The 24,462-nt window shown below is 38.4% G+C and overlaps 1 protein-coding gene across 11 annotated transcripts in view; it reads left to right on the top strand.

The window, feature by feature from the left end:
* Nucleotides 1-24,462, top strand: part of LOC124143098 (sickle tail protein-like) — a 265,609-nt gene that overhangs the window by 150,382 nt on the left and 90,765 nt on the right. The window contains exon 1 of one of the 11 annotated variants that reach the window (XM_046511908.2): nucleotides 21,806-22,599. The exons of the other annotated variants lie outside the window; for them this stretch is intronic. Coding sequence (XP_046367864.2) covers nucleotides 22,309-22,599 — 291 coding nt within the window. The 5' untranslated portion in view covers nucleotides 21,806-22,308. Of the gene's footprint in view, nucleotides 1-21,805; nucleotides 22,600-24,462 lie in introns of those variants that run through there. 11 annotated transcript variants of the gene reach the window in all.

Genomic DNA, 24,462 nt, shown 5'->3' with positions numbered 1-24,462 from the left:
GAATGATTCACCCACTGTCAAAACGAAAATTTGACTGATCTATTGAAATTCTTCTGGCAATGATCATATTGAAATGACCCCATCAAGACTGTAAACGACCCCCGCTTTTGTACCCTGCCCCAATCCTGTCCCTCACAGGAAGCTTAAATGAATCCATTCAGAGGATAATGGTTTGTCCATCTCCTTGAAGCTTGAGGGGCTGGCAGACGTTGTATTAATTGGGTTTTTCTAACAACTGGTCAGGGAAACATCTGACCTCCGTCCATGGTTAGGCCTGTGTCGCATGCTAATTAAGGTCATGGTCAAATGAGATGTCGCATGCAGTCTTTGGTTAAAGACTTCTGAATCAAATCTGAATATTTAATTATTTGACTAACTTTGTGTCCCAAAGGATGACACCATCTTGCTAGTGTGTGATGAATGTCCTTTCTTGCAACAAACAGGAAGTCACTTGATGAAGTCTCAACATGAAAGACGTTCAGAATTATGTTTGTTGGATGGACATTCTTAATATTAAATTAAGAGATAATTTGATAATGAGAGTGACTGCATTTTAATGGAGTCTTCACTAAAGTTTGAAAGTCAACACTTTGCTTGTCATGAGGAAAAAGGATTCATTTTGTGATCTGTGAAGTTCTTCCCTTTTATAGTTAAAATATTTCTAAAGTACAGCCTACTATTACATTTTAGAAATCAGCAGATTCAGTATATATTACTCAAAAGAAGTCAAGGACCACTCGATTGTTTCATTTAACTATAATTAATCTGTCATGATATGGCAGATTAACTGTAGTCATTTGAAAAAATTGATTGTTCTTTAACTTTTGAGGAGTACATATGTTTTTAACTGATGACCACATGCATGATACGGGTACCCCAAAAATATTATTTGAAATATTTTTCTCAAACCAATATGTAATTTTAAAAATGGAATTTTGCTAAATAAAGATACCAAATTAGTAGAATTAGTAGTTATTGAAAGTGAAAATATGTATTGGTCAGACAATCTGAGAAACTACGAACAAAAGTGTGTATTTAAAGATTCTTGAGAATCAACTGTTACGGAGATTGCAACCGATATTGAATGGATATTCAAATCTAATGCAACTGATTCACCTTGTAACTATGGACTATACTTATATCCAGTTTCACCTCTGGCTTTCCTCCGACATAAAAGCTTACAAATTGATATAACTAGAATACTGTTAAAAAGCGGTGTTCACAGCAAACCCAAACTCACTCACTCACTCATTATATCCAGTGTTATCTTGCTGACAAGGGCTCAGATATATCCATTGCAGTAGTACTTTGCCAGATATAACAGTATGTCTCACCGATTTAAAAAGATTTCAGTTTGAGAAATATTTGCCCAGCCAGTTGGCCTCCTGATTCAAGAATAGCATTAATGTTTATCTTGGGAGCTGTTTCAAATTTGATACATTCACACATTAAGTTGAGCATAAAATTGTAAATAGCTGTCTCTCAAGTAAACAAGTTTCTTGTTTCGTCAGCAGATAGATATATCTTGAATTTAGACATTCACTGCATGGCTTGGAAATGATGCTCAGGATATTATCAGACATCAATTCTTCCTCCAGTTCCAGCAACAAGAGAGGAAAAGTTAGTAGCTTGAGATTTATCTCTGTTGAATTTCAACACATGCTGTCAGAACCAGGTTCAAGGGTTTACCTACTTTCTGGAAACGTCTGACGTGTAACATCACTCTCTGGGATACTATGGTAAGATTTAGCCATATTGTGCAGGTTGTCAAATGTAGTTTGTTTACACTTGATGTTGAATCTTTCATTGAGATCATTAGCCCAGTTTTTTCATATAGTTGGTGAGGTGAAATGGTGTTTTATGTTGTGAACAATCTATAAATATGTTTTACAAGAATGGCCTTCCACTCTGGAAAACAGTGCAAGGTATGACTTGCATACAACATTTTTAACATATACAGCCAGTTTTAATATGACAGCAGCATCTTTTGAAGAGAGAAGAGAAATAAAAGCAGATACAGGATTATTTGACAGATAGCATTCCAGTATAAACTTGTTCTTAGATCACAATCATAAGGACATACAAAAGTAATAAGAATTTCATTTTCTATAGCTTAAAGACATAATAGGCACAATTAACCTGTTCAACTTTTCAGTGGACATTATTCTTTCTTCATTTATCACGAGATATAACAATCCAAACCCAAGTTGAATAAATGGGTTCTTGATGTTAGGATAGATAAGTATTTTCTCTCAGAAATGAATTATGAACATTAGTATATGCCCGAATATGTAAAACTACTTATATGTAACGTCTTTGTATCTGGGCCGGAGGCCTTACATGCAATGAATATCTTTAACTTTGACCTGACCACTGCACTTGCATAGTGATGTGCATGCACTTGTGTGTGTCTGTCTGCTTATACCCATGCACTTGTGTGTGTCTGTCTGCTTATACCCATGCACTTGTGTGTGTCTGTCTGCTTATACCCATGCACTTGTGTGTGTCTGTCTGCTTATACTTGTCCAGACCAAGGATGGTTTCAGAGTGCTAGCCTGGTCATTCTCCTGGACCCTAGAGCATAATATTGAAAAAGGAATCCAACTCAAGTCTAGATTGCCTCAGATCTATTAAGCATTGTTCTGGGCTCCATTTGGATTTTATTATTTTTAGTTAGTAGATATATATTTTTAAATAAAATAAAAAAATTCTGGGACTAAATGTCAGTCTGTCTAAGTGCTAGCCCACTGAGATACCATACTGCAGTTTAACATGGATACCCCACTGAGATACCATGCCGCAGTTTAACATGGATACCCCACTGAGATACCATACTGCAGTTTAACATGGATACCCCACTGAGATACCATACTGCAGTTTAACATGGATACCCCACTGAGATACCATACTGCAGTTTAACATGGATACCCCACTGAGATACCATGCCGCAGTTTAACATGGATACCCCACTGAGATACCATGCCGCAGTTTAACATGGATACCCCACTGAGCTCCCATACTGCAGTTTAACATGGAGACCCCACTGAGATACCATACTGCAGTTTAACATGGAGACCCCACTGAGATACCATGCCGCAGTTTAACATGGATACCCCACTGAGATACCATACTGCAGTTTAACATGGATACCCCACTGAGATACCATACTGCAGTTTAACATGGATACCCCACTGAGATACCATACTGCAGTTTAACATGGATAATCCACTGAGATACCATACTGTACCATACTGCAGTTTAACATGGATACCTCACTGAGATACCATACTGCAGTTTAACATGGATACCTCACTGAGATACCATACTGCAGTTTAACATGGATACCTCACTGAGATACCATACTGCAGTTTAACATGGATACCCCACTGAGATACCATACTGCAGTTTAACATGGATACCCCACTGAGATACCATACTGCAGTTTAACATGGATACCCCACTGAGATACCATGCCGCAGTTTAACATGGATACACCCCTCAGACACAGTATGTTGACTCCGAGCCAACCAGTCCATGCTTTATCTCCATAATGGGGCGGTCGGGTAGCCTAGTGGTAAAAGCGTTCGCTCGTCATGCCGAAAACCCGGGTTTGATTCCCGAAATGGGTATAATGTGTGAAGCCAATTTGTGGTGTCCCCCGCCGTGATAATGCTGGAATATTGCTGAAAGCGGTGTAAAACCAAACTCACTCACTCACTCATCTCAATAATGCCGAGCTCCTGTTAGGGTAACAACAAGTACGATCTTTTGAACTTTTTCATACAGTAAGCTATACTGTATTAGGAATAGATATTGTATGATTAGGGCCTATGGGGATTAATAAATAGTTTTTATCTTAATATATGATATTTATGATATGGAAACACGAGGGTACGATAAGGCCCTACATCATAGTCATTCTTAAACTTACAGAGTTTTGTCCCTTAGGCGCGCCACAAACGTATCCCATTTTTGCCTGATTATGTTTGTAGGTTCGTCAGCACCATACAAGCTCATGGGTTTCACCAAAGTGGTAAACAACCACCTCTGCAGACTAGTAGTAGAGTGTCTGCCCAGAGAACGGAAGGTGTTCAATCCCCGGCCATGTCATTCCAAAAGACGTTAAAAGATGGTACTTGTTGTTACCCTGCCTGATGGTTGACGTTAAACCTTGTTTCACCTCACCCAAAGTAGTAAACATCTAACACTTCGAGGTTTCCTCCCACATCAAGCTGCAAGCCGTGATATAACTGAAATATTGCATGGTGGAATCAAACCCAACTCTCTCTCTGGTAATTAACTGCTCTGCATTTGCTCCTGGAATGAGATACGAGTACAGTTATGGTTGTAATTACAGCATCAGGAAAGGATGTTTTATTCGGACATGTCTTTTGTTTGATAACAGTAATCTTGATTGACATTAATGTCTCTCGACCATTTAACTCTGAGACATTGGTTGAATTAAGACAGATATTGGTTGAATGCCATGTTCTCACTGACTGCCCATCTGGGTCTCATTGACATGGATCTGGAATTTGACCATCGCCATGGCGATGATAATGAAGTTTGATACTTCCCATGATGACAGGAGGGGATTATGCAGTCTCTGTTTTGAGGAAATTACTCATGTTATAGTTCTTGGAAATCATACAAATGGGTTGCCATGGCAATCAGTGACACAACGTGAAAGATGATGTCTGTGTCATGTAAAGCATGCCATTCTGAGTGTTGACCTGAAGGCACTGGATGTTTGGTGGTGTATACACCCATGCAGAATAACGATTGGGAATGTGGTTGTAGCTTCATTGCTTCAAATGCTTTGTCTTTAACAGAAATATTGCTGAGTGAAATGTTGAGTTCTGGTGTGTCCAATAATCTCAATTATGAATATTTTCAGGATCCATATGGGTTGGCCTGGACCCCGTTCCATAAAGTGATCTTAGCACTAAGACTGCCGTAAGTCTCTGTTAATGTATTGGAGATATGATCTCTTTGTGGAACGGGGACCCTGGGCTGGGATTTTCTTTCAAGAAAACATGGCAGAAAAAAAGAAATTGTTTGCTGGCAATGCTAGATATCCTAAATGTTTTTGTTCATTTTTCGATTATCAGAATTGAAGCAATGACATCTGGTCAACATCCCCCAACCCCATCCCCCAAGTTTTAATTGGTAAGCCCCATCTCAGCATCTCATATCGAAGACAGATGAATACTAAACTGGGAGTGCAATGGAATCGGTTGATCTAATTTCTGTAATGTTTGTAGAAGAAATTCCAATCAAGGGTTATGGTTTTACAAGCATGTGTGAAGTTCCGCGACAGTAATCCAACAAAAGAATGGTCATTCCACTTTCTGCCATAACAGGATCCAGTCCTCTGATCACATAATCCAATCGGGAGCAAGTCAGTTCAAAGCATGCATAACATTTTCGAGCTCTCCGAATTCTATGAGCATGTGAGATTAAATGACCAACTGGACAATCCAGGTTGGGTTATCTGATCGCTTTAACAATGGCTGCATCTTGAAGTGGTCACTTCCAGATGGACGTGGCCAGAGTGGACATTGAGACGGAAAGACTGACCTATGTGTTGGTGTTTGAGGAACATGGCCCCTGAATGGTAGGGTGGGATGCTAGCAGGGTAATCCTTGTCAAGGTGTTGACTCAGGGATGGTCCGGGACACTGTGGAGGAAACATGGACTCCCTGACAATAGATTGTATGTTGTAATGAGATTAGGATGTTGTACTCCACGCATGACCTTCAATGCTTACCAGGATAGTGGTCTAAGAGCATGTTGTTTTCTGTGTAACAGAGATCTGTGGCAATTCTCCACATCATGAATGAGTTTGTTTTCCACACAATACAAGGGTCATCACATTGTCCAGTCACGTGGCCTTGTCATGTGGTAGCTGTTGGTCATCCAAGTCTTTGCAGAGTTCTATCCCTTTGGGGTGCCAGAAACCTATGATAGTGAGTTCGAATCCCAAACTGTATTCTGATTTTGGCAAGGGTACATTTCTGTATGCAGAGACATACCTGGGGTACATATCTGTAGTACCCATGCGGACAATGACCGCTTCAGCTTCAAAGACTCAAGACTTACACCATTTATTCACTCGGGGCAAGTTGTCCAAAATTTCATGCATTTACTAGGAACAGATATAAGTTATTCTGAGTTTCGAGTCAGTTAATCTGTTTAATTACTCACTGACATTTAAAGAGAGAAAATGAAGAAAAAACATATGAAATGTCAACATTACAGAGAACCGTCACAGAAGGCAGGCTATTCTGATCAACAATCAGTTTGTGACATCATGAACAAATGATGAAGTCAAATCCTATTTTTCTCAACAATGAACTACTGTCATGTCACATGGCTTCAACTGACCAATCAACATTGAGAATCACTGAAATATGTATGTGCATTATCGGAAAGTTATTACTAAGGGTGTGAGGTATTACTGGTATATCGGTAAATTGAGGTTCATTCTTTCCACGATATGTATCACAATATCATCTTTTCATGCTTGATATATTGGGGGATTTCAAATTGGGATTTATATCATGTGTTTATTGTTATAGACTTGCCAAATGCCTTCTCTGCCCAGGAGCGAGCATCCGGAGCCCCAAGATGGCTTCGTATCTATTGAATGGGTTAACATTTTGTTGTACCAGCACCATTTGGTAACTTCAGTTCATACCTTAATGTATAAGATTCCTACTGAATTAGGGGCGGTCGGGTAGCCTGGTTCGCTCGTCATACCGAAGACCCGGGTTCGAATCCTGACATGGGTACAATGTGTGAAGCCCATTTCTGGTGTTCCCCACTGTGATATTGCTGGAATATTGCTAAAAGTGGCATAAAACCATATTCACTCACTCACTCACTACTGAATTAAAAATTTAGAATTATACAATATATTGTGATATGTATCACAATACGGCATGTGCATCCCTACGGCATCCCTAGTTATTACATACGATCATTCTACCCTTATGGTTGCATACGTGAATGACTACTTAATTACCTTGTAAGCAAAAGTATTTGCTTTATATTTTGATGACAACCATTATGAATTGAGACAATCAAAAGTGCAGTATCTGAGAGTGCAGTTTCTGAACATGACTCTAATGTATGTACTCCAGATCTCTTGAGATTTGTATCCAAGTGTGTTTCGGTTTTGTAAATATATCAGGTATAAAAAATGTTTTGTGCAAGTCTTGCTGTAAAAGATTATATTTACAATACGCAAACATACAGAGGTAATAATCTCTTTATCCTACAATGTCATTCTTAAAATAATATGTTTAAGATGTATTTGCATACACTAAAGTATCTTCAGAGACTGTGTATGAATACACTGCCTGAGTAAACCGCCTATTTGTTGTATAGTGCCAAATGAGTTGGAGCAGTGTTTGATCAAAAAAGCAGTCCCGTCAGGAAACACATAATCTAAACTTAATAGGAATGTTATGCAATAGCTTGTTGCTGAAGCAGGCAGCAAATCGATGTATGGAGCTTATTAAAAGTAGTTCCTGCAAGGGTATGTCATTTGGATTTATCGGACTGTGATAACAGTTTTATGAAATTGATTTATTGCATCGATATACTCGATAAAAAGATTTAATGTATGGTTGTGTTTTTTAATTTTAAGTTAATGATGATAATGTTTAATTAAGAGGTGTTGAGAAATATAAAGTTTGGGTACTGGTGATCTCCGCTTGGGTACAGGTGATCTCTGCTTGGGTACAGGTGATCTCTGCTTGTTTCCATCATGATAGAGCAGTGGAATTTGATTAGATGGCCGTGTTTAGCATCCTTCCATTCAAAACCTGATCAGAGGTGAGGTGAGTTGAAATGGGGTTTAACGTCGCATCCAAGATTATTGCACTTCTATAGCGACGTGCATGCACGTGTGTGTGTGTATGGCTGATTGTACTAGTCCGGATTGATGCTGATTTATAATGCTAGCACACTTAAATACCATGCCGCAGTTTAACATGACTATTCCACTCAGACACAGTAAGCCCCTTAATGCCGAGCGCCAGACAGGGTAACAACAAGTACCATCGTTTAATGTCTTTTGGTATGAAGTGGCCGGGAATCGAACCCTGGACCTTCCGCTCTCCAGGCAGACGCTCTACCACTAGACCACGGAGGCGGTCGAAACCTGATCAGAACAAAACATAGTTGTGATTGGGTCTATGGTATTTTTTCATAATAGAGTGGAGTTGTGATACCCGATGATCAAGGATGACCTTTGATGTGGCTGGAATATTGTTCAAACATCCTAAAACCTCACTCACCGTTGACTAATGGATGCTCTGTACACTGAAGTGCACATGCCACTTGATCCTTAGCGAGGTTGAATGACATTAAATTACATCTACAGGCTTTTGTTTACGTGAAATATGGCATCCAGGACTCATAAAGTACTACTCAAAAGACATTAAAGAACACACGATTCTTTCATATGCCATTATAGATTAACCACAGTCATATGAAAGAATCTGGTGCTCTATAATTTCTTTTGAAGACCTGGGTAAGAATAGGTCTTCAGCATCCCATTGTTATCATAAGAGGTGACTAATGGGATCGGTGGTCACTCACTGACTAGGGTGATACATGCATGATGCGTATCCCAATTGCGGGGATCCATGCTTATATCAATCACTGGATTGTCTGGTCCAGACTGGATTATTTACAGAACAGCGTCATATAGCTGGAAAATTGCTGAATGCAGCATTAAACAAACAAAAAACCAACAAAATTAACTTCTTTTATGGAGTATATGTAGACCAAAGTATATCCCTGTGTCTGGCAGTTGTCTTGTGTAGGTAGTACAAGTGTTTAAAATATGATGATATCAAACTAATATGGTTGCAGTCTATTCTGAGCCAGGAATTCACTTGCCATTCTTAATGTGCATTTCATCCTGTACAATTGACACATCTATTGGTCATTGTACAAAATTATAGAGAAATTATATCTCAACCTAGACATGGTTAAGTCGGAGAAATCACTTGCATCTGTTGACTCCAGAATATAAATCAATGAGCTCCGGATCAACAAGTTCTCAAGTCCTCATTATTTCTCCCTTACTTAACCTTATTTCACCTGGTAGTACTTTACGTGTGCCAGATTACCAGTCCATTAGCAACACATGCTTGATCCTTATGACTTTGTAGTAATCAGATACCACCAATGGGATTATACCCGGACTTACATGGCTCATGAGTTACAACTGGGGGAGATTTGGACTTACACAGCTTGAGAAAACAAATCACCTCCTTGTTCTTTCCTCAGGTTGTGTGATGTCTGGATGTCATGTTCACCTGGAAATGACAGGTGTTTTGTCTGACTGTTTGCACAGTGTTTGAAAGATGATTTCCGGCAAAGGTATTGCGATTTATGTAATCTGGGATAAGTCTGTGATGACATTTAGAAGTGATACACATAAGAGAGAGAATTATTGATGTCAACTTCTTTATTATGAGGAACACAATGTTTCGGAGTGTATACTAACTTATTCATTCACCTGATGATGGAGTAGGAATATTTGCAATTTGTTCTGTCCGCATGTTGATGTGTTATGTTCAATGTGCTTGTCAAGATTACTTGTGAGAAGTACATTTCTCACTTGTATCATATAACAAAAAGTCATCCCAAGGGACTCTTTTTAAAAAAAATTATTTCTAAGTCTAAGGCACCGGGAACTTTTTTCAAACACTGCTGTCGTGATATTAACCATGCACTTCCACAAAGGAATCGTAACTCCCATATACTTTAACATAGACTTGTGAGTGAGTATGGTTTTACGCCACTTTTAGCAATATTCCAGCAATATCACGGCGGGGAACACCAGAAATGGGCTTCACACATTGTACCCATGTTGGGAATCGAACCCAGGTTTTCGGTGTGACAAGTGAACGCTTTAACCACTATGCTACCCAACCGCCCCCATAGACTTGTAACAGTCGTAGCGCTACAATCACTTTGTGGTTCATGGCACATTCATGAAGGTTAACTGATATTTGGGGATGGGGTTGGGGGCCAAGCCTACAAGCTATAGATGGTTTCTGAAGGTTTTGCTTCACTGGTTTAAACTGGTGGTGTATTTTGTTTTTGTTGCCCTCCCAACTGTTGTATCAAATGACTGCTTTAAAATAATATTATTTTGCAGTTTTATTTCATTTTATTTGCACCATGGACCCGATGTTGTTTAGAAATGAAAAAAAATATGCAAACAGTAAAAAACAAAAAGCCCAAATTATCAGTATGTCTCAATGTTGTTATTAGTGCCTTGTTTAAAACCAAGATATTGTCGCTGTAGGATTAGAAAAAAGTATACAGCAAGATTAATGTATGTCAGAAGATTTGTATTGATGAACAACATAGTGTTAATCAGGGGTCCGGAAACCGTCATATGCGCCGGACATGTCTGATTGGGAATCTCAAATGTCCGGTTTAAAATATTGGTTACCGGACATTTAAATTTTTCTGTCCGGACATTTTAAAAAGTATTGTCCGGACATTCTTGAATTTTGACCGGACATGATCAACAGTTAGGACTGAGCAGTTTCTGTCTGCAGTTGTAACACAATGAAGATTATCTACACTGACAAGCTTTGTTTCTTTGATTGCTGTAAATACATCGTACCTACATGATAGTCCAATCGGTCAATCACTGTAATAGGCAATAAACTGAGTTGACACTGATTAATCGAGGATTAATTACTGAGAACATCTTGTTAATTTGAGTGAAAGGTGTTTACAACTGTACATAAATACCTTGCATCATCGATGTACCTCATTATCCTCACAATGCTACGGTACGTAACCTCAGACAAGTAGCGAAAGCGTGACGACAGCCAGTCGACCGATGCAGATCAGTCGAGCGGATCTGCCAAACCCTCAAAGTCTGGACAATCATTTGTAAGTTGTGGCTAACGACTTTCACTTGGTTGACATACAATGAGGATTTGCAGATTTTATTGTTTTCAGTAGCTAGTCGTATATTGAATCTTGTTTGACCGCCATTTTGCTTTCTGTGACGATCGATATCATTTGTTTATGGTCAATAATTAAGTACAGATGAAAAAAGTATTAAAATAACTATTGCTATCAACAAAATTTAAGTATTTGTGATTATATTATCTGTCTTGTTTTTAAATAATCTTTAGTTTAAAAAAAACTTTTCCCGTGAGGTCATATGATAACCAAATATGGGATAATAGTCTCGATCCAAATGTTACAACGCGTACACTTGAGCAGACTCATGAATATAACTCATGAATATTAATTAGACCATTCACTACGTTAACAGATCGTTATTATAACAGAAACAAACGTATGTTTTCCATGTATATCTAAAAAGATATTATTTGTTATTAATTGTCCGGTGCATTAACAATTTAAATTGAAACAATTCATAATTCATCATATTATGAATACGTAACAACTTGTAATGTGTGTGAAAAGTCGTCCTAAAATACGCTATTTGAAGGGGGCGTGGCCTAAATGCAAATGTCCGATTGGGATTTTAAATTTTCCGGACCCCTGGTGTTAATGCAGCTTGATTCTAGCGTGAAGTGAATTTCCTTTTGTCATGAATGTGATTTGTTACATGAGATGTCTGGTATATTTTTGTAAGAGAAAGTTGGACATTTTTTATGATGAATTAATGTTTGGTGATCTGTGTGGGCTGTTCAGTTCTCTTTAGAGTATTGTGTTACAGTATTTTTACAAAACGTTTTCAGTGCATCTACTTTTGGTATTTCGTGATTTGACAAAGTTAATAGTAATGTGACTTCTGAAGCATGATGGTTTTCTAAAAGAATTCTTTAATCTGTGTTTCAATTTCAAGTTGTCAACTTCTGCACTGTGCTGCTCTCCTGTTTGCTATTGTGAAATGATATTTGCTGAAACAGTTACCGTATTCAACGTAATAAGCGCCTTGCTCTAATAAGTGCCTATGGCGATATTTGCTAATATATTGGCTAGTGAACAATCCCAATTACCACCCCTTCCAATTGATCAATGTACACAAGACTTATTTATTCGTGTAAAATACACACTACCCTTAATTATAGGGGATTAAATTCTGTCGTACATAAACATTTCAGGCTGTCAGCATAAACCACGAAATTTATCTTTCAACCAAAATAATATTCTAATAAGAGCCCTCTATTCCTAATTTTGAGCGCGCCCTTGGTGCTTATTACGTTGAATACGGTAATGTTAGTTGTTAGAAAGTGTCAAACACGAACTCTTTCCTTTCACTTTTGTGTTTAATATGCTCAGCTAAACTTCTGTTTACGCTATGTATATTACTCAAAAGAAGTTATAAAAACACCTGATTCTTTATATTCCTTATGAAAGAAATGGTTCTTGATTTTTTTCAATAGTATATATACACACATTTTGCCAGAAATCTATTTTTTACAACCCTATGATATATTTGACAAAAGGATTAGGATTTGGATAACACTTAAATTTGATTGATAAATCAAAGGTATCAAGTCACAATAAACCCTATCTGGTTGAAATGAGACAGCCGATTTGACGGCCGCATCACCCCGAAGCTAATATGTTTGGAATAGAACTTTTGAGGTCGATGTCGGAAGACATATCTAAATAGTTATATGTACAGTTATATAAGCTACAAAATGCAATGTTGCGGTTACTACAATATTCAACGCTTAGGGGAGGTGGTTGAAAAAATGACAAAATCTACGAAGAGAATGTATTTCAGGTTTTGAAGACAACAGAAAGTGGCTTTTTGGCCCTTTTCTACATACGAATGAGACGACGTCATATCTTTTGTGCCACAATGAGCAATATGACGTCATAATGGTGATGTGCTGTGTAAGGCTTGCTTAGTTTTCTTTAGGGGTTCCCATCTCATGTTAGCTTACGAAGTTGCCATGCTACATGCTTTCAATGCCTGTCATAAGTTTGAGTGAAGTATTACAGTGTAAACAAACTGCTTGAGCATTTTCAGCACAATATTTTTTTCTAAAGGCTTTTGTCAGTGATACCGTAAATTCTGATCGACAACTCACTCAAAACACTGGACTCAACCCATGCCGCTTCACTCAATGTATTTGCTAAGACCAAAGAGTTCGCGTTTTATTTAATCATGGTAGAATGGAGATAAACATACTGTTTTCCATGTAGAGCAAGGTTTCCTGGAGATTTAACCGCACTAAATTTAACATTTTAAACCTCATGCTGGGCGTTTGGTTCCAAATTCAATTTAGCGCGGTTATATTAATATACATCTACATTGAAAACACGTATGTTTATCTCCTAATTATATCCATTTTATTTAGGCAATATGTGTCAATTAGAAAGTTAGATTGAGGTGAAGTCATTGTGAGCTTATTGTTATCTATTAAGTTTGAGTTTGGTAGGGGCGATAACTCTAATTAGTTTACTAAGTAATTCAGATATCCGGACATTCAATTATCCAGATGGGTAGGGGAGATAACTCTGATTTGTTTACTCAGTAATTCAGATATCCGGACATTCAATTATCCAGACGACTCCTTGAAAAAGGTATTTGTCCAGATTAGGTGAGTTCCACTGAATACAAGTTCACTACATGGACAGAAATTCCTTTGAAAACTGTGACAAAAGTTGAAAGGGTTAAACCATTTCAATGGATTCAAACTTCCTTGAACTTAAAGACTATCTGGTACCCACGTACAACCAGATCATGTTTCAGCTTTCGACGATGAAAGAAAACTATGACAAAAGATGAATGGGGTACACCATTGAAATAGAAAATAAATAATTCACCTTGTGACAGTCTTGACAAGAACATCGTGTCACTTTGGGTAAAGGTCAACCGATCGTTTCACTGAACTGACAAGTGGTCAGGGAACACCCAACAACCTGTACCCTGACAGTAGTGGACCACGGTCAAGGAGTTGACCAAGACAAAGGGAAGTTCAGAGACATGTATAAATCATTATTTTGTTTGTTGTCATGGTGAAGTTTGTACTGTCACCAGGTAAGATGTAGATAAATATGTATGTAAGTATGGTTGTTGTTGAAGGTCGCACTCAGCAATATTCCAGCTGTATGAAGGCAGCCTGTAAGTAATCATTTCTGGACAAGAGGATGATTTTGTTTGTTTCGCATCGCTTGGCTCAGTGGTGTTCGAGCTATATTGCGATGGTTTGTAAATAATCAAGTCTCTTTTGACAGACTTGAGAATGATAGAAAAGTTTTGGAAACTTATTCTTTTCCCAAAGTAAATATTTTTAAGAGGATTATGTGACATAGAGAGGATTAGCATCCTCTGATGCTTTTTAAGATAACCAGGTCTCTTATGTTTTCATTCTTTTTTTCAATAGGCAGAAAACTAATATTGCAGCATTGTGTAGGCAAGGAAAGACAACTCTTCCATTATAATCAGACAATTTTGACAATTATCAAACTGATATTGAAACCTTATTCTTTTACCAGACAAAATCAAATATAATGTGATCACATCTGAAAAGATACATGATGAGAAACATTTTCTTACTTGCATGGCCTGAGGTAGGAAACCTATCAGTGTTATGTGTGGCAGTCTACAGAGACTTGCACCAAGCCTGACTGGACTATTGTCCAGGACTCACCTGGACAAGGGAAGAGCACTTGTCACACCAGTGAGAGGAAACACTCTCTCGGAGGCAAAACAAACTTTGTGTAGTGGAAGAGGATTTTCTGCCATGAGGATTGTCATGGGAAGATTTACACCTGCCAGGATTGTCACAGGAGCATGCACTGTGCAGGATACTTGCCTATGATTGACAGGACAGGCTCGGTGGGAATAACAGTAGTTTCACATATGGGTCAGCAAAATACCAATTCATTCATATCAATTATTTTATTTGGGGACAATAATATTGTGAAGTATTGGTATTGTGAAAATTGTATTCTTTTTTAGTGGTGTGTCTATTTTATGTGTTTTGATTTGAAAATCTGTTGGTGAACCTACATTAGAGTGTGTTGTTTACTGTGTTAAGTCATAATTACTATTAATTAGTGTATCATAATACTGAGACGGCGGTGATATGTTCAATAATAATTATATATGTTCAGCTATGAAATAGGTTTCTTGTGGTTCAAAGCTGGTTTGGCTATACGAAACTGGTGTATCGTTATTTTGAGATGACACTTATGGTAACAATAATTTGATAAGGAACTTTATTTATGTAAATAAAAGTTGGTTGACCGAAACAAAACTGATGCATTATTTTGATGAGACTGCTGATATTTACAGAAAATATTCATGTAAATTTGATTAGGAAATATATTGACAGTTCGAGGTCATTTGTGCAGGATCAACATGGGTCTAACCAGATGTTGAATTAAATTTATTGATAAACAGCACACCTTTGACTGCAGCCTAATTCTTCATACAGTCTACTACACAACTAGCGGATGTATATTGGGTTAAACCACAGCTGTTGCAGAGTTTTAGACTGGATGTGTCAAGACCTCCAAAATGAGGTATTAGTTGTTCATGTCGTTCTTCAAATGTTACCAGTGAATGTGATTTCAATTGTTTAAAACATTTCTTAAGCAAATAATCAAAATATGTTAAAGTTCACATATGTAGGTATACCTTGATATTTTTGTAGATTATTTACACCGTTTACTTGGATTTTTATCTTGAATTACACAGAAGGGTGAGTCACAAGCGTTCATTGTCTGGTGTAAACTGATCATGAATACCCTTGTTTGTGAGGTATTAACCTCCCCTTTATGTCCATGTCCGAACAATGCCTTAGATACCAACAATTGTCTAGTAAGTTACAATCCTCATTAAGGATGATTAAAAGCCTCTTTTATGAGGTATTGACTTTGCCACACAGCGCGCCACTGAACCGGTCAGTGTAATTAAGGACAATTTTCTCGCCCATGTGATGATGCAGTAGAGGACAGTCGCAAAGTCAAAGCTTTGTAACTTGACTCATCGACACAGTGGCATGGAACCCGATAACTACATCCTGGAATGAGGAGAAATATGATAAATCAGAATCCAGTCCTCCCCTCTCACAACAACAGGACATCTTTTGGCTGTGTTTATTTTGTTAACTGCCTTTAACTCAACACAAGGGTGTTTACACATGGATCGAGAGAAGGGACTGTCCATTCTGAAGGAATCTACCCTAATTACGGCCCTGAGCCATGTCACCGAATCAATGCATGGCTAACTGTTGTTATGCTTCCCAGTGATTAGATAGGTTGTCGCTTGCCAGTTGCAGTTGGCAAGGCCTCTGACAATTGAAGCTGTGAGATCTGTTAATTAAAAGACAGAGATCGGCTAACTGCTCTCTAAGGCTGACTCAGATGCTTGTTTACAACATGGGCATAGGGTTCTATTGCCGGTCCAGCTGGCCGAGGATGACTGGGGGGTTCCAGGATGATTTGATGGTCTCCGAGCCGAACATGGTTAAGTAGACCATGTTGATACAACATGCCCCTAGCATCTCCCAACAGCACAGGTATGTGGCCGCATCACAAAGCAAGTTCCGGATTACGGGGATTTGTAAACAAGATTATCTGCGACAGCTGATAAGGAACTGTGAAAGGGTGTGCGTTAACCACTCTGTCAAATAAAACCACTAACGAGGGTGATTTCTGTGGATAGCAGGACTGTTGTGGGTCACGGTTTCATGGGAAGTGTGCTACCTTGACTGTGGATTAACTTTGGTTTGTTACAATGTTACAGATCATCTGTAACGGAAATGTAACGGATGACTAACAAATGGAGCTGTTATTATACCAGCATGTAACGCAAGTGGATCATGAAATATTTCAGGATTATGAAAATATTCCTTTGACATTTGAGGTAAATATTCCCAATCCTGATTGTGAGTGGTTGTGTTTGACAAGAGCTGTCACCATGACTGACAAGTGTTGAAATGTGCATTCATCAAGGTATGTAAGTTTCACACAGCTGAGGAGCAGATCCTGCTTGTGTTGATAGGTGCAGTTGTCAGTTTCTCTGGGTGGCTCAAAAATCTTTTGGTTGGTTCTCCAACACACTGACTGGTCAGCCTGTGGACAGCTGGTTCGGTCAGTTTGTGTGTAGTGACCAGCCTCATTCTCTGGAACCATGTTCGCCATGGAAACCATGTAACCTATTACTCGGGAAGATGGGCTCTGGATCCATAAATGGGTGTGCTGCCTTCGTAAGGTCTCCAAGACAAAATAACACTATCTGGGAGTCCTCATCAGTAATATCAAGGCTAGAATATTGATGTGAAATGTTAACAATACTCTTCAAAATTAATTATATGATAATGCCAAAAATTGTTTTGATGACAAATTATTGAATATTTGTTTAATGTATTCACATTTAGAAGTAACACAAGGTTTAATTTTGTTCTAATAAGGCGAAATATTTTAGAAGATGCATTTAATCTGAAATGTTTACTGAGCAAAACTTATGCTTCAATAATACTAAAACCAAACTTGGATGACAGTTTAGAAAATATAATTTAAAACTCTTCCTATTTAGATGCTGTAATTTTTTTGTTTTAAAAGGCGAAATATTTCAGGCATGGTGATATTTAATCTAGGGTGTTTACAATACTCTGCCAAATTAATATTTCAGTAATACTGAATAAGTATTAATTATATATTAATAATAAGTGGAGTCATATTTTGATTACAGTTGCAAGAATATTAACTTTGTAAACTATTCATATCTAGATTTAAGGCAACTTATTTTTATGTAGGCCCAAATATTTTAAGCAATGTGTTTAATTTAAAATGTTTACAATTCTGCACAAATATTATGATTCAATAATACATACAAGCAGAGCCCTATATCAATGACAGTTTAGAGAAGATTTGGTACGTTTTGGTATTTCGATGTAAGATATTCTGTAACCATTTTTTATGAAAATGTGCTATTTTGAAGGCAATGTGGTGGTGGTGTTTCTAGGAAACACTTGCTTCTGGTAATTACTTAGATGGGGTGATCACGTCAGACCTATCAAATATTTATGTCATTGGTATGAGTAGATAGGCCTAACTACATGTATGACTGCCAGAAACACAAGCAGAATAATGGTTATGTTAACACGGACATCAGTCAATGCATATAACACTGAGGCCAAGACAATTTGTTTTCATGTTTTACAGATAAGCATAAGATTAAATATTTTCAAAAAGTTTTTGGTTTTAATATGTGTTTGAATGAAAATATGATCATTTTGAACTTCATTTAACTTAAACTATATTTGAAAAGGTTCTTTGTAAGAATTAACCCCAAATGAGCCAAGACAACATTTCTTTTGTTTCTGTTATTGTGTCAACTGCATCCTTGCAAACTGACCAAGATCATTAAATAACAAACTCAATTTTTCTGCCTTTAGTATATTTTTTATAGTGTATGAAATTCAGTTAGGTAATACAAAATAAAAACTCATTTATTCTTTGTTCTAAAGAAGAAATTGTTTTGAACTATTGGTCTGGTAAACGTCAACTCAGTCATGTTGTTTTGCGATCTGTTTTTTCATCCATTTTATGTCAACATTTATTCGAGAAACCTTGGCAACTATTGATCATATTGATCAGTTGTTGTGGTGATGTTCTCTATCCTGTTGAAACAGGAAGTCAACATTAAAGTCTGACATAAATAATTATGACCCTTTGTGAACACAACTGTTGTATCATGACCTTTTGACCCCTGACAATTCCTCTTCAAACTGGGCAAGATGCAATTAATGTCAATTTCAAATGTTGTAATGCCATGTAATCAGTTAATGGACGTCAGTGGTAATCACATATCAGCACATAGTGGAATTACAAGATGACTTCGCTGGGGCATTTGGCAGTTCCAGCAAGTTTAAAAATGCAAAAAGAAATTTGTTTCAGGTAACCTTACCTACCATTGTTACACTTGTATCTGGGTTAGAAAAAGCCTTCAGCACCCATGCTTGTTTTGAGGGTTGACTAACAGGATCATATGGTCCAGCTCGCTGACTTGGTCATGTCATCGTATCCCAATTGCGCACGTCGATGCTCATGCTCAATGCTCACTGGATTGTCTGGTCCAGATTTGATTATGTACAGACTGCTGTAATATAGATGGAATATTGCTGAGTACGGTGTTAGACTACAAACAGACGAACTTGCAACCCTTGTTTTTATCACAGCAGGGCGGCCGGGTAGCCTAGTGGTCAAAACGTTCACTCGTCACGCCAACGACCCGGGTTCGATTCCGGACATGGGTACAGTGTGTGATGCCCATTTCATGTGTACCCTGCCGTTATATTGCTGGAATATTGCTACAAGCGGCGTAAAACCATATTCACTTTTATCACAGCTTAAAACAGCTGTCAAGAAACCTATACTAACAATCTGAAAAATTAGATGTTTTGGTATATTATTGATGTGGTAGCCATTTTGACATACAAATTAGAGAAACATCATCAGTCCGAAACAAATCATCTGTGTTAAACCTTGTAAAAAAAAGAATGAAAAAAGGCACTACTTGTCAGCTGATATCTGTTGAGTCAATTTCCTTGAAACAAGTATCTTTTCCTTTGGCGTGTATAACCAGCTTCAATTGATCAATAGATTACGTGTTGGGATGTGTATCAATCAAGCAAATATTCTGTGCTAATTTGCACCTGGTGAATTCTCTTCACACCCCTCAAATAACAGGTCCTTGGTCTACTAGTTCATATTTAAAGGGAGCAGTGGGATAGCCTGGTGGTTAAGGTGTTCAACCATGCTGGGTTTGATTCCCACATGGGTACAATTTGTGAAGTCCATTTCTGGTGTCCCCTGCCATGATATTGCTGAAATATTGCTAAAAGCAGCGTAAAACAAAACACACTCAAATCTTATGATGTGTATCAGTACAGCAGTTAATGATTAACCAAAACTACACAGACAAACTAAACAGTTTCACACACGGTATTAATAACCATCCTTAGAACTCGGCAGAAAACGGCACCCTTTAATGATTGACCTAATTGAGCAGATACAACTTTTCATCTTCACCCTGACTGTGAATGTATCCTCAGCTGATGAATTACGATGATGTATTTCAAACCTTGATCTCCCATCATGATCAGGAAGATGAAGTGAAAATGTAAATATTTATAAACTGGTAATAAAGTTAATGTTTCCTGTTAACACCAATAGATCTAAATCATACCACTGAAGTCAGAGTGTACATGTTTGATTTTTTTCTGTTTCTGATCATCTAGGTGACAGCCATAGAGATTCGAGAAAGCTTCAAAGAAACGTTTCAGACGGAATCTCACACTGTCAAAACTTATGTGTCCATGCGACATATCGCACAAGCATGTCAAGAAGAAACGTTAGTAAAAAAACTTCTGATCAACACTGGAACTCTGTGGCCTAGAAGTTAGCAGGCAATAGGTCAGCATGACAACGAGAATCTGATAAACAATATTGTGACTGTCATTCCCCATCACAGGATTTTCCGACATACAGTTCGTGGAGAAAACAGTCTCTTCGTGAAGATTTAAAACCCATTGCGTGTGTCTGATTGGGAAGATTTGTACTCAACTGGAGAGAAATTTTGTTGAGAAAAGGATTATTTGTAATCGTTTGTGGCATTGCCATGGCGATGTGTGCTCATTGAGATATTGCATTTTCAGTTTCGTTTCGTTTCGTTGAAAGTGTAGATATGATTGACAGTCACTGATGAATGAAGAAAATGTGGCATGCTGATTGTGTTAAATTGTGAGTCAGTATTGTTTTGACCTGTGGGAGTGGTCATTGTTGTGGAGCGCAGTCCCTTGTGTTTCATTGTCCTAGGGATTGTTTCATTGTCCTAGGGATTGTTTCATTGTCCTAGGAAGTGTTTCATTGTCCTAGGAAGTGTTTTATTATCCTGGGAAGTGTTTCAGTGTTGTCAGATTGGAGTGTCACTTTAAACGAGATACATCAAGCGTCATATATATTTTTGTACAAATGGTGCTGTACACGTGTCAGAGCGGAGGGTTGTAATTTTGAAACATCAGAACATCATTCAATATATTCAAAACAGCGGAGAACTGTTGTATATTGTAAGGATCTCATTGACATTACATATGTGATCGAAGAGTTGCTGCAAATTGACAGCAAGGCATCTTTTTTTGGAGAGAGTGGAGTGCAACTCTACAACATTGTATATATGTGACAGAGTGGAGGCTTGCTGAATACACAAAGATCCATGTTGGAGGATCACTGTATACAAAACAGAGCCGAGTGTCGCTGTCTTATATAGATGCAACATGATCACACGACTTGATGCCATACAACCACACGTCCTTTGGTCCTGTGTGTAAAGCTCTGGGGACTTCGCCTCTGCAGAATAGGCTCATTCACATTAAATGTCTGAAATATAACAAATTCCTAGTCACTGTGTCATCTATATAGTTACAAAGTTAATGATTCATACTTGTATAAACCAGACTCTGATGACGAGCAGGGACCAGGGTAAATGACATTGTGTGGGATATTTCATCCCATGAAATCCCAGGCAGTCTCTATTGAACATTCCACAGTGTTCATTATCAAGTGTTAGATTCCCATGAAATAAGTCAAACTGGGATTGTCATAGATTCGCAGCTTAAATGAATCTGTACATGATCACTCTTCGATAGTTTCAGATTGGGCTTACACAAGCAAGGCAATACTTATAAATCTAAGTATTTTGAATATTTTTCAACAAAGGATATGTGTGTTGGTATGCTAGACACTTGTACAGATTGCCACTGTGGAAGGTTTGCAGATGTGAGTTGATCGCTTTTTGGAGCTGATAAAGCGAACAACAGAAAATACCTCATGTCTGTGTAGGTCAATATTCCGTTTATTTCTGTGGAACATATTAGTGCATATACAATGCTCTGTCAACAGAAAAGTCACAGTTCAAGAAAAGTTTGTTGATTGCGTTGACATTAATTTTTTGTGGAAGTTGTGCATGATGTCCCTTGGAGATGTTTTGTTGAAAACGTCCCGTCAAACCAAAAACTGTTTCCGGAAATCTTCTTTTTCGGTCAGCTAAAGCTGATGATGGATGCTAGAGGCATGAACGAAGGTTTTTATGATATACAGTACCTTAGAAACAGCACATGACCAACGTGTGGACTCGGTGCATAGCTCTGTCGAGGTCTTTTGAGGTCTGTCTGTAAGTGTGAGGTCATACACTGATGACGGAACTGTTGACAAGAGAAGCGTGAGGATCCTCATCAGACAACGCGATGTCAACACAGAGCGGTATGTGTGGAGGATTAACGATGTTTGGCCCCACGATCACCACCAGGGTCCGTTAGAATGCGAGACTCATTTCTCAGGTGCTTAGGCAGTGCTAAACCCAAAGGGGCTCGAAAACTCCGGCGGACAGACTCGGATTACTATCACCCCCCGCCCGAGCCGGCGCCCCAAGTTCCACCCCGCCCGCTGCAACAGGAACAACTGCGACAACAGCCTCGCCCTAAACTACAGCCACAACCACGGCCAGATCCGAGGTCACAGAATCACGTTCGGATTAAACCGATGAAGGGTATTCTCAAAAATCGTCTTGGAACCAATGGTTACTATGGATATCAGCCTTTAAGGTTTGAGGTAATTTTCAGTGAGAGTTGTGAATTAATGATTTATTGATCATGCTTAATTTGTGCATAGCAAATATTGAAATTTTCTAATGAATTTATCTATTTAATTAAACAATTAATCATTATTATTTGAGAATTTTGCGTTGATATCAGTATATGTCTTACTTTTTGACATGTTCTTTTTTAATCCAGATGATTTTGTTGATACAACTTTTAAATATATTTGGATCCTCTTTAAACTATGTAATATTTGAGCCTTTTCAGGTACGTTATGCTTATGACTTTTCAGCAAGAAATTATCTTGTTATTGATTTGTTATATTCCGCAGACCTTTGTGTTATACAAAAATTATCTCCTCTATTAATTTTGCACATATTCTGTTCAGCCTTGTCATTTGTTATGCAGAAATCATATTTCATGGTCTGATTATCAACATAGTACAGTAAGAATCTTGTTTTCATGTCAGGGGAGATAACTCTGTGTGTCCCAGTGCCAGCATCAACTGTTACAGATATGGTCATGGCTCTGTGCTGCATTCTCTCTGTTCTGCATTCTCGGTTTCATGCATTTTCTCTGTTTTCCTTTCCCTCTGTTCTGCGTTCTCTTTGTTCTGCGTTCTCTGTCAATTTGGTTTTCAGGACAAATACACACAGGTTGTGTGGCCCTAGCTTTTAATTGATCAATTATTTCTCATTTCTCCATATTGATTTTTATACAGGAGACTGTGGTTATATTCATAAGTTAAATGGTTGTCAAATACAGAGTAGGGCCAGACATCTGATTTTGAATGAAAGTGTTAAGAATGTGAAATGGAAGCTTCTGCTTGTCTCTCCTTGGGGATTTGCGGAAGATACGGTCTCCTGTGTATCATGCTTGTCTCTCCTTGGGGATTTGGAGTAGAATAGGTCTCCTGTGTCTCATGCTTGTCTCTCCATGGGGATTTGGAGTAGAATAGGTCTCCTGTGTCTCATGCTTGTCTCTCCATGGGGATTTAGAGTAGAATAGGTCTCCTGTGTCTCATGCTTGTCTCTCCTTGGGGATTTGGAATAGAAAAGGTCTCCTGTGTCTCATGCTTGTCTCTCCATGGGGATTTAGAGTAGAATAGGTCTCCTGTGTATCATGCTTGTCTGTCCTTGGGGATTTGGAGTAGAATAGGTCTCCTGTGTCTCATGCTTGTCTCTCCATGGGGATTTGGAGTAGAATAGGTTTCCTGTGTCTCATGCTTGTCTCTCCTTGGGGATTTGGAGTAGAATAGGTCTCCTGTGTCTCATGCTTGTCTCTCCTTGGGGATTTGGAGTAGAATAGGTCTCCTGTGTATCATGCTTGTCTCTCCTTGGGGATTTTTTGTAGAATAGGTCTCCTGTGTCTCATGCTTGTCTCTCCTTGGGGATTTGGAGTAGAATAGGTCTCCTGTGTCTCATGCTTGTCTCTCCTTGGGGATCTGGAGTAGAATAGGTCTCCTGTGTCTCATGCTTGTCTCTCCATGGGGATTTGGGGTAGAATAGGTCTCCTGTGTATCATGCTTGTCTGTCCTTGGGGATTTAGAGTAGAATAGGTATCCTGTGTCTCATGCTTGTCTCTCCTTGGGGATTTGGAGTAGAATAGGTCTCCTGTGTCTCATGCTTGTCTCTCCATGGGGATTTAGAGTAGAATAGGTCTCCTGTGTCTCATGCTTGTCTCTCCATGGGGATTTGGAGTAGAATAGGTCTCTTGTGTATCATGCTTGTCTCTCCTTGGGGATTTGGAGTAGAATAGGTATCCTGTGTCTCATGCTTGTCTCTCCTTGGGGATTTAGAGTAGAATAGGTCTCCTGTGTATCATGCTTGTCTCTCCTTGGGGATTTGGAGTAGAATAGGTCTCCTGTGTCTCATGC

This window comes from Haliotis rufescens, unplaced genomic scaffold (assembly GCF_023055435.1).
Source record: "Haliotis rufescens isolate VD_foot unplaced genomic scaffold, xgHalRufe1.0.p SCAF_10, whole genome shotgun sequence".
Classification (NCBI taxonomy): domain Eukaryota; kingdom Metazoa; phylum Mollusca; class Gastropoda; order Lepetellida; family Haliotidae; genus Haliotis; species Haliotis rufescens.
The sequence above is the reverse complement of the archived record's forward strand: the minus strand, read 5'-3'. Positions and strand labels throughout refer to the sequence as shown.